At 40.7% G+C, this 20,942-nt stretch overlaps 1 protein-coding gene across 2 annotated transcripts in view; it reads left to right on the top strand.

The window, feature by feature from the left end:
- Nucleotides 1-20,942, top strand: part of sash1a (SAM and SH3 domain containing 1a) — a 305,138-nt gene that overhangs the window by 252,708 nt on the left and 31,488 nt on the right. For both annotated transcript variants that reach the window (XM_066677649.1, XM_066677650.1), the window contains exons 2-4: nucleotides 4,702-4,830; nucleotides 16,564-16,608; nucleotides 16,881-16,930. In XM_066677649.1, the coding sequence (XP_066533746.1) occupies nucleotides 4,702-4,830; nucleotides 16,564-16,608; nucleotides 16,881-16,930 (224 nt within the window). The remainder of the gene's footprint in view (nucleotides 1-4,701; nucleotides 4,831-16,563; nucleotides 16,609-16,880; nucleotides 16,931-20,942) is intronic.

Here is a 20,942-nt window from a genome sequence, read left to right as displayed (position 1 = left end):
TCTCTCAGTTATAATTTTTTGTGGCTTGGGAACAGATGATTACTCTGCCAAATTAAGTGTGAAATAATGTACATGCTGTAAGCTGGAGAATTGTTATTAAATAGTAGTTAGTCATTTTAAAGAAGGGGTTTAGTAGTTGTTTGAAGGTACTGTCATCATTTATGGACATTTTTATATTGTTCATATTGATATTGGAGTTATATTGTAAACCAGACATGAAGAAATATATTGTGATATAAAAATTTGACGATATCGTCCAGCTCTGCTTACAGTTCTATTAGTGTTATAGAGATATAGAGGTAATTAAGTCTTGTCCTTGGACTTTTATTGGTATAGTGTGGAATTTCTGCCCACACTGGCAATCAGACCCTTGGCTATTGTTTAGAGAGCAGTGTTATTTCTCACTACATTTATGTTTTAATGGTCTCATTTGGCCCTTTTTCCAGCCTATTTCTATAATTTTATGGATTCAGCTTTGTGGAAACCCTTATTAGTTGTAATATCTCACCATCTCCTACTGCAGGATAAAGTGTGTCCCACCCATATCCAGTGGCTAAAGTTCTGATTCATATCAGTAAGGTGCCGCTCCATATCCACACCTCACCGGCTGTCTTTAAGCCGTAAGAAATTCAGCACAGACTCTTTGTGATGGGATGTGTGAGGCCCTTGATTTCCTACCGCTGGCTCATACACACAATCACAGGATGTGTGTTTGGCAGAGCCATTGCCGGGCAGGAAGAAGGCATTTCTGTTTGACTTTTCGGCACGTTGGACTTTAAAGGCCATCTGGAATGTGCAGAGGTTCGAGGCCTGCCCAGGGAAAAGATGGTATTTCTTTTCTTGAATGGAAGACATGGCATTAGATCTACTGATACTGTTAGAGGTCTATATTTAACTCCCCCTCCTTTGTCTTTTCAGCATTATTAACATTAGGCTTTTATTGTCCTCTCAGTGTGTCTGTTAATGAGCTGATAGCGTAAGACACAGACAATCACAGCTTGTCATAGATAGAGTTGGGTATTGGCAGCAACTTAATGAAACAAAACATGTCAAGTGTCCCAGTTTGATGACAAGGTACAAAATATTATATACCAATTCCCATAGCTGGGAAGACTTAATTGTATTCAGTCATGTAAATGTTAATGAGGTCTGATGTTGGAAAATTAATTTTGCATTATGTATGGCATGCCAACTCATTTTATATACATTGGATGGAGCTTCATTACTCAAAAGAACACAGTTCCACTGCTCCACATCCTAATGCAGGGGGCCTTAATACTTTCAAATCAATTCAGTTTAATATATTCTTATAGAGCCCTCATGACTGGAAATATCACAAAGCAGCTTGAAAGAATTCTAGGACTTGCTCCTTTCTATTTATCTCGGAAGATGGATGTCAGTGCTGGTAATGACGTCACACCTGAGTTGACAATGTTCCAGTTAAACATTCAGAAAGCCCTATGTTTTCATTGTTAGCATTGTTAGCGATTCCAGTTGATAACAGCGCCTTATGCATTATTTTACGCACTTAAACACAGTGGAAACACATTGTCATACAACAGTTGGACAGTACAGTGTTTACAACACATTGTAGAGCTAATAATTTGTATATTCTGCTGTTTTTACACATTGTTGATATGCCTGCAGCCACCTTGGATCATGAACTTGGGGCTTGTGAGGCTTCCCCGACTTTCATAGAGGAAATATCCTACTTGGAACTCGGAAATACCAACATCAGATTTCAAAGGGAATGAAGCCCCTGTTCTGGTTAACATTCAGAAAATCATATACCCTAGGTTTTCATTGTTAGCTTTTTTCTTGTTAGCGCTGTTAGCAATACCAATTGATAACGGGTCATTATGCGATATTTTATGCATCCAAATACCATGGAAACCCATATACATACAGCAGTTAAACAATACTGATTTAATGAGGCACTAATAGATAGAATCATTAAAATTGTCTACTACTTTTACACACTGTTGATACGCGGGCAGCCATATTGGATTCTAAACTCGGGGTTGGTGAGTTCCCCTCATTTTTCTGAGTGGGAAATCAGAGTTGTGAGGCCATTCCAGTTGAAATGTCCCACGTGAAACTTGAAAAATCAGACATCTGAGTTCAAATAGAATGCAACATTAGCCTCAAATAGGCATGCAGAAGTGACTAAGGCAAGAAAAAAACTCCCTGAGAACATGAAAGAAAAGGAACAAAGAGTAAAAAGTGGGGCATGTTCTTCTCTGTTCAACCCTGGGACAAAACAACAACAAAGAGCAGTGTATCAACTAAGAGTTGCAATGAGTGTATAGTAGTCTGTAACATCAAATTATGTGTGTGTTAAGAGCTGTTTTAATTAAGTGTAGTGTGAGGCAGGTGAACAGTGAGTAGTTCTAATTAGAGTAAAAGTCAGACACACTTCCATGTGCAGAAAGTAGGTGGACAGGAACCCAGGGAAGTGTATTTATTGTGTGCATCTAAAATCTCTCTAGCTGATGTTTGGCATTGTGACCTGAAGCTCGTGTGTCACTGCTGAAGAGTGTAACATTGTGTTGTCATTGCTCTTTTTATAAAATTCTGAGGATGTTTCCTCACCATTTGCCTGCTCTCCAATCAGTTTTCAAGCTACAAACCAGTCTTATGTGTTTACAAAGCCTCAGAGACCCCAAGAACTGGGATCTTGCTCTATTTCTGCTCCATAGGTGGATAATATTGATTTATTTTTGCTGTAAATGGAACTGACTCCAAAGTTGGGAGAGCGCTAACAGCATGAAAATTAGCTAACAGACAGAAACTGCTATAAAACTAGCTTAAGTTACAAATGAATATCTGTGGTAATTCAAATTGTGAATAAAACCTTACAGAGAAGTTCAACGTAAACCACGTACAATCAGCATTCCTTTTTTTCCCCTTCAAAGATATTGTTCTACCTTAAAATAAGCAGAGCTTCTGAATGTAAACAAACCAGACAACAGCAATTATTACTATCACTATTTTGAACATAGCCCTAGTCATTTACACACACACACACACTAAATCACAAGTCCTCTTGCTGAGGTCATAGGCAGGCAGCACCAGACAGCTGTAAGGGTCAGGATGGGTCATTGTGCTGGTGTGGGTGTGTGTCTGCTTTTGAATTTAAGGCTGAATCTCTCTCTCTGTCACTAAGAGAATAACCCAGTTCATGACACAAAACTGCTCTCAGCCTGATTGCAATGAACTTACTATATCTACAGCGAACATGAAGACAATCTCATAGGAATGAACAATGGCCGTGTTACTCCAGTAAGAGACAAGAGCCTGCACAATACATATACGAGCTGAAGAATGAGAACACCCACCGACTGTGTTCCCTCTGTAGCAGCTGACATGCAGAGCAGTGTTTTAATTAGAGGGTATGTTTGTGTTTTCTGTGCAAGCTCCTTTGCTCAGCACATGTCGGCTGGCCCCATAGTTGTAATTAAAGTCATGAATCTATGACAAGGCTTTAATGGAATTTGTCTAAGAGCCTAGTTTGTGTTGCACATTAATCAGAAAATTAGAATGTAACAGCTGTATTTAGATTTGGGTGGTGTACCAAAAATGTAGATTTCCTATGAAATGCCATCAATACAGTACTGAGAGAAAGTCAGAGACAATGTTATATGTGTTTATCATACATGGGCCAGAAAGGATGTGGATATGTCAAGAAGCTGAAAGTGTAAAACAAAGTTAGTAGAGCATTAAGAAGCTACTGAGTTACAATAGACTGGCCGCTGTACTGAGTTTAATAAATAAGTAAAGCTTCTAAAACCGAACTTCAGAAATGTGGAGACCCATCTCCTCCACTTAAAGGTAATGTAGAACATTCTAGAGAACTACTGTTCATGTTCATTCAGGAGCTCCGCCCCTTTTAAGGTGGAAGGATATATTGGAATAAGAAACCAGCCAAACTGTTTGAGCTGTACTTTTTACATATTGTTTGAATTATCACAGAAACTCATTTGTAGCTTGAGTTTTTTAGCACTTTTCAGTGTGTGTTTACTTTCATGTAGTCCCAGATCTGCAGTCAGTTCCACCTTAAGTTAATGAATACATATGAAATAGCAAATATAAGTTGATATTATCTATTTATAGAGTTGGAATAGAACAATATCCTCACCACTTTTCAAGCTTTTCAACGTCCTGAGGTCTATCCACAGTCCAGATATTGTTTCTCCAGATATTGGTGCAGCAGGTAGTGTCGCAGTCACACAGCTCCAGGGGCCTGGAGGTTGTGGGTTCGATTCTCACTCCGGGTGACTGTCTGTTCTCTCTGTGTCCGCGTGGGTTTTCTTCCGGGTGACTGTCTGTGGGGAGTGTGGTGTGTTCTCCCTGTGTCTGCGTGGGTTTCCTCCTGGTGCTCCGGTTTCCTCCCACAGTCCAAAAAACACACATTGGTAGGTGGATTGGCGACTCAAAAGTGTCCGTAGGTGTGTGTGTGTGTCGCCCAGTGAAGGACTGGAGCCCCCTCCAGGGTGTATTCCCGCCTTGTACCCAATGATTCCAGGTAGGCTCTGGACCCACTGCGACCCTGAACTGGATAAGGGTTACAGATAATGAATGAATGAATGACTGGGAACTTTACAATCAGACTTTTAATTCAACCACTTGTAATACTTTCCTCTGAGTATGTGCCTTATTTGCTCTAATCATTTGCATCACTTTCTTTCTGTCTGTGAACAGGATGGCTCTCTGGGTAATATAGATGATTTGGCCCAGGAATACTCAGAATACTACAACACATGCTTCAGTGACGTCAGTGAGCGCATGGAGGAGCTTCGCAAGCGCCAGGTTTCTCAGGAATTAGAAATGGTGAGTTCACTCTGTCACAAACTGTCAGTACACTGAACAAACAGATATTGATATTAATTTTTTATGATTTTTTATGTTTCCTTGCTGAGCCCTGATTAAAGTGGCCTACCAGTATGTTCTGTACTTGTTAAACCTGGAATAGTTGTTAATGAACAGACAGTAGTTGCTGATGTACATCCAAGTACATGAAATCTTAATTAACCTGAGAAGCCCTACATGAAAGCTTGTAAAATTCAAACAGTTTGTCTGGAAACCATTAACACAATCAAATGCATACCACTTAAGCTTTGTTACTGACGCCAAGTCTATGTTGCAACATGCTTTTCTAGATTTTGTCAGACTTCTATCTAATGAAAAGGCAGTAGTTCAAAAGAGAAGGGGTTATTGTCTCTGTTACTATTGAGTTCAGCTGTGAATAGCCTGGTACTGTGCCTAGTGCAGCATGGCAGTCCTCTTTGTATAACATACATATTGAAATGGGAAAACAACCAGTGCAGCTGACCTAGATACACAAGCACATGTTTTAATATTTTCCTGTTTTCTAATTATGAAGAATGTTATATCTATTAGCACTGCTTAACCTGGTTGCCTTGTGTCTTTATAGCTGCACAGCTGAGCATTAACCAAGTATGGCCAGCTTGGCCTTAGATCCCTGTCTGTCCCTGGATATGGAAATGGCAGGAAACCACAGCATTTTTCCTTAGCTTTAGTTCTTTATATATTATTTATTTATAACGGCCTCTGCAGACCTATGATCACATCACATCTTAAAGAACTGTCCAAGAACGTTCAAAAGTCTCTCTCTCTCTCTCTCTCTCTCCCTCCCTCTCTCTCTCTGTTTGGATTGTCTGCAGGGTTTCTCTCCACAAGGACTAGGCCTCTAGCTGGGCTTTCTTTGTTTTTGTTTACTTTGTGTTTTTTGAAGACGCCATGACTTCTCGCACTCAAAGTGCCTGTGTTCTCAGCCTCTGTGCCGAGGATGTAGGCTAGTGGGCCACCCCAGGGGTTGCTAAGAAACGGACGGACTTATTAAAACATGCAGCTGGTGCTGGCATAGCCAAGCAATGGTATTTTTTTTCCCTCTAAAAGAAGCGAAGAGAAAAACATGAAGTGAGAATGAAAGAAAACATTCTAATGCTCTTGCTCAGCTGTGGTGGCTGACCCAGCTGAGGCCGAGCTGTGTTAGATAAGCTTTCATAACATGTTTTTATTTAGTTATTTATTAGTCTCTTTGTTTTTTTCCCCCTCAGGTGTTCGAGAGCCTTTCATAACAAGAGTCACGTGTCCCTTGTCTTATACTCTCACTCATTGATATGGAATATTGTAATTTTTTTTTGTCACATTACAATAAGTCAAATACACGTGTTCAACCTGACAGATGTGGATATCACAGAAAAAATATTAGGAGTACAGATGGGGCTGGACAATAATTCAGTATCAATATATATCGCAATATGGAATGTTTCAATAGCAAGGATATGATTTTTAAACTCATTTTTAATATTTCAGTATACTTTATTTACTAAATCTATCACTGAATGACGTTCATCACAGGGCACTGTCGTTAGTTCAATGCACTCAGTTTAAAATTTAGTTTTAAAATATTAATATTGGGGCGGCACAGTGGTGCAGCAGGTAGTGTCGCAGTCACACAGCTCCAGGGACCTGGAAGTTGTGGGTTCGAGTCCTGCTCCGGGTGACTGTCTGTGAGGAGTTGGTGTGTTCTCCCTGTGTCTGTGTGGGTTTCCTCCGGGTGCTCCGGTTTCCTCCCACAGTCCAAAAACACACGTTGGTAGGTGGATTGGTGACTCAAAAGTGTCCGTAGGTGTGAGTGTGTGTGGCCCTGTGAAGGACTGGCGCCCCCTCCAGGGTGTATTCCCGCCTTGCGCCCAATGATTCCAGGTAGGCTCTGGACCCACCGCGACCCTGAACTGGATAAGGGTTACAGATAATGAATGAATATTAATATTGACAAAGCCAGTAGGTTTATGTTTGATGGTGATGTCATGGTTCTTGTTTGTTATTGAAAGAATTTCAGTGGATTTTATACTGTTCATATCGATAGCTGGATTATATCGTATCGACCAAATTTAAGAAATATATTGTGATTTCAGTTTTGGCCATATCGTTCAGCCCTGTGTACCAATAAGTTTTAAAGCTTTTTTCATGTGTTTTTTAGCTGAATACTAACAGGAACTAATGACAAAGTCTTAAGAAGTAAAAAAATGATCATGTTTCTCACAAACATGCTGACGTAGAATAAAATAAAAGTTGTAACAGCAGTTTTTTAAACTTTTTTTTTTTTTTTAAAGATATAATTTTAACTCCACTGTTGCATAGTATTGAAAATGACAACTGTCTTTTTATTCAACAACAAAAAAGTGAGCTAAAAATAAAGTAGTTTAAAAATGGTGATCACTGCATTCATGATGAGATCTATAAAGAAAAAGTGCTACAAAAGCATAGATTTGTTCTTTTCTTGGGGATAATATTGTGTCCAAGCATACATGTGAGTTTTGGTTTAGAGGATTTAAAGGTGGTGATTTGGATGTTACCAATGGTCAGGCTACAGATAGCTTTATAAATAAAAAGAATAAATAAACAAACAGTATTATTGTTAGTGCGCTATGATTCATTTTTCTGTGGTACTTTTACCATGCTGACTCGTTTAAAAGGGTTTCCCAGTTAATAGTGGAAACTTACGTTGGCTGCCCACCATGACCAAAGGAATGAACTTTTCCCCCTCGGCGTGAAGACGAGACTCGAACGCTGCCATGTGGTTTGTGTTGAGTGCAGGAGTGGATTTATCTTTTCCCAGTGTTGTTGATTTATAAGTGGTTCAACTTAACATGGGAATGCAGTCTGCAACTCCTGCATACAGATTTAATGTACCCTGTACAGCTTTGAGTTAGCTTTAGTAGAAGCTTTTAGACTTGGGGTAGATCTAGTATTTCAGATGTAGGAAAAGCATGGACTTAAACTAAAAGCTCATTGTAGCATTTTGCATCTGTGAGATGAACATCTTCAGTTTCAGCCTGTGTCCAAAACAAACAGCCCCTAGGCTGGTGGTAACAGAGGAAGTCAATCTTTGTTTGGCCTGTGTAGAGCGACACTGAAGTAGGTCATCTGTGTCTTTAGTGTCTTTGGTGTTGTGCCATGTCGAAGAGAGGAAGCCCTAAGCTGGACTTGCTGCAGACGAGGGGGAGACTTGGCTAATCGAGAATCAGAGAGTTTGGATCAAATGATGGGGCTTTACTGGGTACATTAAGGCTGCTAAATGACTTAAAACAGCAGGAAAACTCCCTCTTTCAGTCTTTCACTATTTTTCCATGGATGCATGCATAGGAAATACAGTGCACAGGAATGTTTTAGTGACTTTTGTCCCAATTCCTAGTGAGCTGCCTGATTAGAGAATGCCTTCATGGTGTAATATTCAGCATTCCAAACCACATCCAAATTCATAGTATAGAGGTCGTTGAGATGCTTTAGTAAGACAGAGATGACATCTTCACTCATGCCCTCGCTGCATGGTGTTAGGGTTTACTCCCCCCATCTCAGAATCAACTCACAATGTAGCACCTGGATTCTGCTGTGTTTTAATTCTTGTGTTAATCATATTCACTCTAGTGGTACATAGGGTGGTACATGGACGGGAGCCTTGGTGTGCTGTGACAATTTGATAAAAAAATATGATCACTACACAACAATGTCTCAGCCCCACACAGTAGCATTCTGTGGGCAGGGGGGCAGTTGGTAGGGAGAGCTTTGTTGATATGTCTGCTGGGATGTTACCAATGCCCAGTGTTCAATACATATTTGTAAATTGTAGTTTGCAATTTGGATTACTTTGAAAAGCAAGGTATTTTGGAGATACTTGTTTTTCATTGGACAATGTGCTAAATGTAGCCTATTTAAATGTAATTGTAAAAAGTGGCAAAATTACTGAAAACCTGTAAAAAATGGGTTTTGTCTTCAGCCTTTGGACAGTTCTGGCCAAAAATTGTCATTTAGTTGCATCCCTAATGTTTTCCTCTTGCATATTTGATTAATATTTACATTGGACTGTAATGACATTTGAGGCGTCTGTGGTCACCTGCACTTGGCATTGAAGAACAGATGTAAAAAGGACAGAAGGAAAGGCATGTTGTACCTTAATACAGGTGGCTGCTGAGTGGGTGGATGGCTGAATTCCCTCAAGGCCAATAGCAGGTGATTATTTCCTTGTTTATTGCCTGTTTAAATGCCAGTCTAATGGGCTGATATTTCTACCTCTCCTCAGAGATGTGACCTTTCTGTGGGCTTATTAAGATTGCTCACATCAGACTTAAATTCTCTTCTCTTCTCTACTCTTCTTTTCTCATCTTGTCTCTTCTCTTTTCTACTCCTTTTCTCGTCTCTTTTCTTCTCTATACTTCTTTTCTCTTCTCTTCTCTACTCTTCTCTTCTTGTCTCTTCACTTCTCTTCTTGTCTCTTCTCTTCTCTATGCTTCTTTTCTCTTGTCTCTTCTCTTCTTTTCTCTCCTTGTCTCTTCTCTTATCTTCTCTACTCTACTCTTCTCACCATGAAAGTAAGTATGCAGCTGACCTATAGCCTTTAGGCATGTGACCCTTGCAGCAGAGGTCAGGCTGGCTTTAGGGCTATACACAAGCAAAGAAGTGAGGGTGAAAAGTTGTCCACTGTAACCAGAGGCAACACTGAATACCATTGTCCCATGGGAAGGAGAGACGATGCCCATTCAGTCTGTAGATGAAGAGAGCATAAAACATGCACACAATCTACATACGTCTGTGCACAGAGCAGGGCAAGTCCTCTGTGGACACTGGACACTGGAATTCCAGCATTGCATGTGAGCTCGCCTTTTAACTTTCAAAGGAGAAGTCACAATTTAGTTCACAGTGCTGGTCTACTTTCACTTCTCTGCCCAGAGTTTTCTATTACTGCCAATGAGAGACTTTCTCAGATGCCTCAGACTCACAACCTGAATTGAAATTTAGTTTATTTCAATTCCTCATTCGCCATGCTGAAGTGGAATTTTCCCATGTTCAGCTGATTCATCATTTAAAGGAACACTATATTAGATTTGGAATTTTTCCCTACAGTTGTGCAAAGTGTGTTTCACTTTTACAGCACTGTCCTAACATCGAGTCTCGGGGTGCAGGGAGGTTCTGCCCTCCGTCAAAAGTTACATAGTGCAGTTTCTGCAGCGCTGAGCCCAGAGTAGCACCAATAGAGGCTCTATTCTGTGTTTACATGTTAGTGAAGCTTCACAATGGTTTTGACCTAGTGTTTTTTTTTTATTCATCAAGATCTTTAGGATCTGTCAGGCACAGTTTTTACAGTACGTTTTACTACATAAAGTGCAAATGTGAAATAGGTTTATTTCAATCAGCTGAGTTAAAAATACAAATATAAACAGTAGAAAATACAAATGCCTAAAAAATTAATTAATTTAATTTATTTACAGCAATGAGTAACGATTGAACTACAAATAGTTCCTTAATGAACCGTTCTTTGAGGACCTAACCCCTAATAAGCTGGATAAGCAGTTACAGACGAATGGAGGAAACAATGAGTAATAATTTACAACGGTACTAACATAATTTATATAAAATAAACAGTAAAATGTATTAATGTTAACGTGTGTCTGTGTGTGTGTGCTTGAAGGAATGTGTCTCTCTCTCTCACTGTGTGTTTTAAGAGCGTTGTGATGATAAAGGCTTTAAGGAAACATCCTGTCAATAGAAAGGGCTGTATAGTTAATCTCCATCATGCACAGTCAACAAACCAGCCCATGTCCCCCCTGTTTCTATCTCTCTTTTCATCTGTCTCCATTCATACACGCCTGCCCTGTGTATCGCTCCATCACAGGGTAAAAAAAGCTGAAACCACTTGGCTGTCAGTGACAGAGAGTGCCGTGGCGAATGGGAGATGAAGTCATGCGTCCCTTGCTCATCCATGTCAAGATATAGCCCTCATAAGCACAGAAAACACCATCAGTAAACTGACAATATGAGAAATATTTATATTCCTTACTGTCTCCAGACCTGAGCCTGATTACAGTCACAGACAGGAATTTGAAGGTCAGGGATGAGTATATCATTTTAACACACCAAATTGTGCAGGGATTTTAATATTTTAAACGTTGGTAAAATGTTCCTATAAATTTAGGTAAACAAAAATTGTGGAAAACAATGACCTGATCTCATTTCCCTCCTTACCCCAGCCCTTCGTTTTGCCTAGGGGTAGGGCATCTCAAGTCTTGTTGTGATAGAGGGGTAGGGCGAAGTGTTAGGGTTGACATGACCCTTCAAACTGAGATTTTTCAGAGGGTTATGAATGCAGAAATGTCCACAAATGTCCTTTTTTTCTCCTTTAAAAACTATGATAGCCAGAGAATTATCTTAATTTAATGTAGTTTTAACTGATAAAGTCCAGCAGTGTTCCTCTGATATCACTGCAGACTGGTAGAGCTGCCTGCGTTGCACCGCTAGTAGCCTGGGAAGGCAGTACTACCTGAAATGTTTCAATCTCTAGTTGTAGCTCTAGTTTTGCACTAGAGCTACAATAACACAAACACAGAATGAAAATGATGTATATGATTTATTACTGGCATAAAATATATGCTTAATCATCCAACACTTATGTCAAGCTGCGTCAAACCATGTTTATCAGTGGCTGCAGGCTTCCATTTTGTTTTAGCTTCATCAACGTTAAGGCCTCAGTGTAGATTATAGTCAAGCTATAGTAATGTGCATTGGCTCATTTCCATTTCTTTACTCTATGACCCTGTAGTGTGATTGCAGCAGTAGTTGCTCAAGTCGCCTCTGCCATCAGACGTGCAGGAACGAGCCCTGCTGACTGCCCCAGGTCACAGTGCACCATCCCAGCTATTACTGCCCCATACCTCAGCTTTCAGCCCTCCTGCTTCAGCTCATTCTCCACAGCTCAATCCAGCCTTTCCCTTTAATCACTAGATGCACTAGATGTTCTTTGAGATAGGCAGGATTTAAATATGGGGTGATTCAGTCGTGTCACTGAGAGTTTTATATACAAATGTTTAAAAAGCTTAGGAGTGGCTTCTAATAGTTTTTTGCTTTAATTGTTTGTTTAGACCTGTGTTTCATAGACAGTTCTCTTTTGTCATCATCTGCACATGAGCTTGTTTTTCTTGCTCCTTCTCCCCTTTCATGTTGTCCTTGTAGTTCATGTTCAGGCACGTTGTGTTGTCATGTTGTGTCCCGTGGCACAGCAGGTTGAGTAGATTCCTGTTTGAAACTGGTTCAGGTTGACGGAGGTTTCTTGTTTTTATAATTGAAAGTAGCCTGAGAACTACTTTTTCTGAGAAGACATTTGGCCCCAAAATAGTTGCATACTTTGTTGATGCATTTCTGCATATTTTACACTCCTTACATGCTTAAAGAAACACTAGGTACGATTAAGCCTGGCCCACACTACAGGAGAATCAAGCAGGTTTTCTGATTTAAGGGTGATAGTAAACCAAGGAGTCCATAATCCAATCTTTACTCCTCCGATCTTCTCCCAGTGCTGCTGGGGCCACCCCGAGTGTGGATCGTAAATATGAAGCATGTTCAATATTTACGACTGTGGTGGACATGTGAAATGCGACATTAGCGTCATGCCTGAAAGACTATCAACAAGCTGGGATATTTCACTACCATCCGCCATGTTTGTTTACATCTGTGTCTGAAATGACCAGAATGCTGTCTACTGAGGCAGTGTTCTGAAGGCATCAAGTCATGTCAGTATTTAATAAGGTTGTAATTATTCCGGCGACAGAACTTTAGTGTATCGATGTCCTGACAATGTTTTAAAATATTGCTGTCTTTAATGTGACTCAGTCACAAACACCTTCATTTCAAAATGCTACCTTCTGAGGCAGCAAGTGTGCAAGGTTTCTGCTGTTGTCTTTTTCAGACAGAGCCCAAAAGTGCGAGAGACTCCCACCTGCACCTGTGATGTAGAAGTTCATGAGGAACTCCTGCTAGGTTTCCAGGAGCGGAACCATCTGTCGGTGTGTGTGATCGACAAGTGTGTGGTGTTTCATCCAGGGAGGGTTGTGTAGTGTGGGGACATTGAGGACTAACAATGATCAAGCACTGAAAAATAAGTAGAGCAGGCTTTAGCTGTTTATGCTCTTGAGTGCCCCCTACAGTTGCAGAGTGTAATTCACTTTTAAAGCACTGTCCTGAAATCAGTAAGGAGAGGAGGTAGGGCAGTGGTTTCCTAGCCTCTTTCCAAAGTTACATAGTGCAGTTTCTGCAGTGCTGGGCCCAGAGTAGCAACGACAGGGACTCTATTCTCCCTTTTAGAGGTCAGTGTGCCCGGTGCTTACCAATTGTAGCTTGAAATTACATGGAACACTTGTGTGGGTCAGCGCAAAGGGCAAGTGTGACTCATTAAGAAATCAAGGACACGTTGGGCAGTGTGTTTAGGAAAACTGGGAAGTGGGTTAAAGTAGTGATGCTTTTGGACTGACAGTACTGTCATTACCAGCCTGACCTGTGTGTGTGTGTGTGTGTGTTTGTGTGGTAATGATTAGTCATGAGTACTGGGCACACAGGTAAGTCTAGCTCTTCTGGCCTTCCTGCTCACCCACCTGCGGTCTCTGCTGACTCTGTTTTTTGGAGCCTGGACTATCCCTTATTTAACCAAAGCCATATCCACATACAGCCCACTCTGTGGTCTGTTTATACAGACGGACATTGTGTGTGTGCACGCGCTGTCTATTCATTCAGCCCACTGCTGCTGCTGTGATATTTCATCCTCCATCCTTCTTTCCCCTGCTCTCTTTTTCTCTTTCAGCCTTTCTGTCTCCTCAGCTAAAAATGAGAGAAAATTGCTATTCATTTCCGTCCACTGCAGTGTTTCTGAAGCGTTCAGATCAGGCATTTGTGCTCTCATCTTTTTATTAGTTTGGTTGCGGAAACCCAACAATGTATTTATATGTTTCACGAGAGTTCATATTTTTCATATTTCTTTTCAGGGCGCTTTTATTGCCTTTTAAACAGTCTCATGAAACTCTGCTCTCTCTCTTTCACTCACTCACTCACTCACTCACTCACTCACTCACTCACTCACTCACTTTCTCTGTGCATTATCTGTCTGTCCCCTTAGGCTATGTTTACTAGCAGAGTGCTCTGAAAGCTGTCTTTTTTACGTAGTCTGTCCAACTGTCACTTCATGAATGTTGAAGTGCCTGTATTTGTGTGTGGTGTGTGCAGTGATCAGTGTGTGATACTCATTCAGTTATGCAGTGTAGTGAGAAGCAGCCAGACCCACAGTCGTGCGTAAGCGGTCAGCATCAGCAGGCTTATTTGAGAACCAATGATGGGCAAAATGAGAGTCATCATTGAATTTATTATTATATGTTTCTCTGGGCATATTTTGGTAATATTTCCACAGGGACAACTTCAGGTTTCATTACATTATATAAGCATATATACGCCTGACCTGTGTTTGTTCAGTGAAGTATTACACTTTTACACTTATTTATACTGAGCTCCCTGTGTGTGTGTGTTTGTGTGTGTGTGTGTGTGTGCGCCAGGTGGGCATGGCACTGATGTTATAACTGACCAAGTAGAGTCTCAGTTGAAAATATAACATGAAAGTCTGTGTGTGTGTGTGTGTGTGTGTGTGTGTGTGTGTGTGTGTGTGTGTGTGTTTTAAATTCCCTGCATGGACATTCTGTCCAGGCAGGCTACAAGTTTACAGCAAAGACTCTGATTTATTGCACAGAAGCTTCCGGACTGCACCAACAAACCCACTGAGAGCTAACACAGAAGAACAGAGTGGCAGAAAGACAAAATACACACACATGCTCACACACACTCACACATATCATGACTTGTGTATCTTTTCCTCTGAGGGAAATGCTTTGCTTGCAGGAACAGGGGTTTGATGCTAACTGCTGTGATAAGTGAAGGTCTAGACTGAAATTTTCCAGAGTGCCGTCCTGAATTTCTGAGGCCACTGGTAAAACATGCACGAGTGTCCATTCACACACACACACACACACAGTATTTCCAAGGCAGTAGATGAACATATCCAGGTGGAATTTGTTAGTCTCTGCTATCTAAACAAACCTAATCTGTGCCTCAAAAAAGGTCACAAGCAGCAGCCTACTTTGCAGAATTAGTTTTTACTTATATGGAGTTTCAACTGCTTTTTCAGAGGGAGTACATTCAGATGGTTCATTAAGCCTTTTGTCAATCAAAGTGTGTAACTGTATAAATGACGGTTTTGCAGTGTCTTAGTTAGCCAAACTTTTGCACAGGACACACTGATGAGCCTTTCATTCATTTATTCATTCATTGTCTGTAAGCGCTTATCCAGTTCAGGGTCACAGTGGGTCCAGAGTCTACCTGGAATCATTGGGCGCAAGGCAGGAATACACCCTGGAGGGGGCGCCAGTCCTTCACAGGGCAACACAGACACATTCACTCACACAATCACACCTACAGACACTTTTGAGTCGCCAATCCACCTACCAACGTGTGTTTTTGGACTGTGGGAGGAAACCGGAGCACCTGGAGGAAACCCACGCAGACACAAGGAGAACACACCAAACTTCTCACAGACAGTCACCCGGAGGAAACCCACGTGGACACAGGGAGAACACACCAAACTCCTCACAGACAGTCACCCGAAGCGGGACTCGAACCCACAACCTCCAGGTTCCTAGAAAGCACTGAACAATTTTTGTAACACACCTGATTCAGCTAATTACTAAGCCCTTAATTAGTCAAACCAAGTTGATACAACAGTGGCAACTGTGGCTCATTATGGCTCAATAAGGGCAATCTATTCATGTCCTAGAGTGAAGCTGTCACTGTGCAGACACAAGCTGACATCACTTTTAAATCCTGCAGTGTAGTTTATGGTGAGCACAAAATAAACAGAGACTGTTTTGTTGTTCATAATGACAGAAAGAATGTAGCACATCTGTGACCATTTTATTAAAGTAGAGGACATGGGAGTAAATAACAGGCTACAAGGACATGTAAACATGCGCACACACACACACACACACACACACACAGTCCCAGTGTAATCAGAATTTAAACAGTTAAAGCTTCATTAAGGTTTACAGCTTGTTTTTATTTTGAGAACCAGCTTAAGCTTTGACTTGGTTAAACCTCTCTTTCACGTTTTATTCCTAAATCATTCCCAAATAATCAGACAGACTTGACTTTATTACACTTTCATTTGCTCTTATTGAAGTATTGCAGTCCATGTTTTTTTTTGTAATATTTAAAAAGTAAATTCTATGTTTTAAGGAAACAGGGCTTTGAGAGTGTGCAGCTTTAAAGGGATTATTATTCCTGTGTTCGGTTAAAGCAGCAACAAGCAGCTTTTTCTAATCTGCACTAACTCAAGTCTCTCTCTCTCGCACCCTCCCTCCCTCCCTCCTCCTCTCACTTCTGAACATTGGTTCATTGCATTTTTGACACCCGAACATTTGAAGCCCTGTGTATTTGTCAGCAGGTGCAGTTATGTGGCTGTTCCAGTAGGTTTTGTTGACTGGGGTAATGAGGTCTTACATTATCAAACCCTTCATATTTCACACGCAACTTTACAGGTCCATCAAGATTTACTGCAACGTGGAATGGGGTGCAGTGCATGTGTGAGGGTGTGGTTTTGTTTATGAAAAGATGTGTGATAACATGTACAATGTGGATGTCTGACATCTTTTTTTTTGTTTTTTTTTGCAGGAAAAAGCAGACTCCAGCTCCATATCTCTACGCTCTGAAATCCAGGTGTGCCCACATTACACTTCATTTCAGCAACCACATATTAGCTGACACTTCCACTATGTTAATGAACTGTTCTGTATATGTTTGGGGGCATTTTTGAATTCACAATGTTAAAGAAATTAAAATGAAATGAACAAATGTGGGCATTCAGTGTTAATTTAAGCAGATAGTGGAGAAATATCTTGTATTTGATTATTTAGACAGTTACTGAGGTAAATTTGGCCTTGTTTTTATTTATTTATTTTTTGTAAATGCAGTACCATTTCTCTCCACAGGAGTCGCTGGGCTTCAGCAGTGAGGTGTCCACTCCAGAAACAGAGAGGAAGTAGGTGCACCATATATTTCTAAAAACACACATATATTGTACACAAAATGCACTGGAAGCAAAAGCCTTAGAGAAACAGGACTTGGTGTTTACGGTGATTATTAGGACTTTGTAGAATGTATCACATATTTAACTGTTTCAGAATACAGCAGCGTCACTGGTTTTAAATCACACTCTGCTTACTGTCCAGTTAAAGACAATAGCTCATCAGTTGCTGCACAGTTTATGTTTGTATTTGTAGCTGTTAGCTAGATATTTTTGAGCATATTTTTTTTTAATATTTTGATACTCTGTAGATCAGTAACACAAGTTTCTTAAAAAACTGCTGTGTACACACTAATTTTTCAACATTATTCAGAAGAACAATAAGTGGGAACTAGGGTTGAGTCGTATAGCAGTAACACCATATAGAAAAATGTGGACGGTGTCTTGAAATGAGGATAGTATCTTAAAATTGCGACAGAACGTCTGTTCTGTGTCTGTCAGTACATTTCTAAATGCTCAGGAATTTGGCAGAGCCACAGAGAGGGGGCGCTTTAGGAGCTCATTGACTGGTGATGTCATGCTCTGAAAAAACATGGCTTAAAGACAGAGGACAGACGTTCGTGTGCGATTTGAGCCTCAGTTCACTGGGACGAAAGTCTGTGCTGTGTTGTTTAGTCCGTTAGCTTACTGATCTAAATGTAGGTGGCCAGGTTTAGAACTGCTCTTATTTTAGAACGTTTCTGTTCCTCCAGCACCAGTCACTGAACTTTACTTTCTCAGAAACTAGATTTCATCATGAACCCGTGGCGGTGTGCTCTTTCAGGCTGCGCTGAGACGTACAACTCAAAAAACCCTTCACCCAGTTTTGGTGCTGAGAGATATGAGGCTAGTACCCAGTAGAAGGATATGTTCAGTAAATGTTCCCAATGAAGTAGATCCCAAGCAAATTTTGTAGTCATTACTTTTACTGCCAAGGCGTAGATATACCCGAGTACGGTTGACTCTGCATGTCCTCTGTGTGCATGTGTATGTGTGCAAAGCAGCATGTGTTATGTGATTGTACAAACACTTGTTTGATTTCTCCACATCTAACAATGTAGGTGCTTTCAGGCTTCCTTCCTTCCTCCAATTGTTCTTAGATGTTTAAGATGGAGTGCACTGATTAGAGAGAAAAGGGAGAGAGGGGAGGCCACTGTATGACTCAAGTGGAGTATAGAGTGAACTGATCATGAGGAAGTTAGTCAGAAATAGCTATTACCTAATGCATTATATTGAGTTATTGTGTTAAAAGTAGAGCATGGAAATCTTTAATTGCTGCTTTTTCAGTGTTGAAACCATTATCCATACTTTGTGAACAAATTTAGGATACAGAATTGTATGTAATATATAAGTACTCTTGGTATTAAAATTCTACCTAAATGCGAGTACCATAAAATGTATTGAATTTTCAGTACTCAGGTCTAGATATTTAAATCAGGGACGGAAATACACTCACTTTTTTCCACCAAAGGACTCCATTTCAAGATTCATAGAACCTTGCCGCTATCCAGTGAAGTGGCCCCATACGTTACCACCAACTTTATAGGAACTAACACCATAAGCAGGGGAAATTGGTGTGTTATTCGGTTCCAGTGTCGCTGTGGCTGAATTCAGAGCCAGATCCAAATCTTGGTATATCCACTATTTACAGCAGGGTCAGATCAGAGTGAAATATTATATGTGTGTGTAAATGATGCTGAGTTCTGAGTTTCTGAGCTTGTGAACAGCGAAAACAGCGGAGAAAAGCAAAAAAAAAGCACCTTGTGTTGCCGTGATCACAGCCCCAGAAAACCCACGCACAGTATTTTCCTGTTTTTATTTCTTTCATTTATTTACATAACATGCTGCAAATGACCCAGCTCCACTGCTCAACAACACATTGTTTGAGGCTCTGTGCTCTTTCTGGAGCTTTATTAGCTCGACAATGGAATTTGTAGGTTGGGAAGAGGTGGTGCAGTGCAGTGAATGTCTTGAGTACTGAAACTCTTTAAGTGTGCTCTTAGAAATAATCTGAAGGCCTTTACTTTGTACTTTACCCGTGATGATGTGATTTTCCCCTGCGGCTGGGTGGATCACATGTAGGCCACGTGCCAGGGGAGACTTTTTATGCCACAGTCATCAAGAAAGATTTACAGAGAAAACAAGCCTAATGTGAAGCATATGGCACTGACATGTCTCTTTTACACACATCTGTGTCCTGCAGGGACATCATTTTGTTCCTGTTGGAAGTCTGGGCTCTCTTCACGGTTCACATGGCCTTTATCAAGGCTGAGTGACTTGCCACGTTCAGCCCATGTGCGAATTATTGATGACGTTTACAATGTGGAAAAACTTGGTATCATACAATGAGCTATAACCTAAGTGGCTGGTATTAGTAGCTACTAATAATAGAAGACAGCTTCAGAAGCACTGGTCACACTCTTGGTCTCACACCGGGCAAGTGAGTCGTTTTGAGATTTCCCAGACCTCCTGTACAAGTGGCTACATGGAAGTGGCTCCTGCTCCCACAGTGCTGTGCATTTTGGGTGTTCACAGAGGTGATGACGGAGTGAGAAAGTTTCCTCTGTATATGTTTGTGCAGTTACATGTCTTTACTATCTTGTTACGGTAAGGATATTCCTCTTTGCTAGTAGCCTTTAGATTGAGTAGGAAACGTTAGTACATTTTTGATTGATAACCATCAGTTATTAGCCACTGATTAATAACTACACACAAAAAAAAACTCAACTTCAAACCCATCTTTTCAAATCTAAAGTAAACCATGTTTATTTGGGAAACTACTCAAATGTATTACATTTTTTTAAACAAATGTATGAGCACAGTGCTGTTTGATTAATGTAATTTTACTTAGTAATGAGTTTAATTTAGTACATGGTGTGGTAGCTGAAAAAGTGACTAAATGTGCGCTGGGTGGAGGGGTGATTTCAAGGAAATCCCGCCACCTCCCTTTACCCCTGACCTTTACTGTAGGGCTTTCTCCTAGCAGTTCCCTTGGGCACCTCTCACGTACACACACAAAGCTGTATGCATGTTCTAATCTCATAGACCAGGTGGATGACTGTAAATCCCTCTGTCACAGGACACCAGGTGCATTTTGGGATCTGTCCTATCAGCACTTTTGGTGACAGGAAAGCGGAAATCAGCCCGCTTCCTCCTCAAATAAGTCATCTCTTTTGTCATTTACTGTGCTCTACAGCTCATGCAATTCATAGGATTTCACCCATGATGAAACCCATTTAGAGGCACTTGTCTTCCAGTTAATTAATAAATGCTGATTCTGACCTCATCTGGCAGAGTTTAGAGCAAAAGCTTCCTTAGGCAATCGATCATTCATGGAGGTTAGATTAGCACCTTCGCATGCTGTAGTCCTGTAGTGTACAATGCTCAGGAGTGATACTTAAAGGAACACTAGGTAGAATTATCTAGGCACTGCAGAAACTACACTATGTTACTTTTGGAGGAAGGTAGAGGAAATCTCTCTCAACTCTTCCCCTGTAGGGGGAGCCCAGGAGCAAAAATACAGAATCTTGACTAGTGTTCCTTTTAAAAATGAATATTTAAAAACATTATGAAAGCAATAAAAACATAATAACATTCCCCAAGGATCAATTAGAATGCCTTAACAAAGTTATCAGGCAGTGCAGTCACATCTCAGCACACACACACATTCTCTATATACAGTGTGCTGAAATGCCATGTGAATGTATAGATGGCTGTGTAAAGAGTAAAGTTTCTGAATGGAGGCTAATTTATTGAGCTGCTTTTCAGTAGGGGCCCTTTCAATGGATGCACCCCGTGTGTGAGAGTATGGGGGGGTGTGAATATAGAAAAGAAACAGAGAAAGCATGACTGAAATGTGGGGCCTCCTCTATTATCATATCATTATGTTGCCATGGCAGCACTGTTTTGATAGAAAACATTAAAGCTGGGCTGCCCGAGTTGGTCCTGGAGGCCAGTGTCCAGCTCAGTTTGATGGTTTCTGTGCTCT

The sequence above is a fragment of the Hoplias malabaricus genome, chromosome 7 (assembly GCF_029633855.1).
Source record: "Hoplias malabaricus isolate fHopMal1 chromosome 7, fHopMal1.hap1, whole genome shotgun sequence".
NCBI lineage: Eukaryota > Metazoa > Chordata > Actinopteri > Characiformes > Erythrinidae > Hoplias > Hoplias malabaricus.
This window is presented reverse-complemented; position numbering and strand designations above follow the sequence as displayed.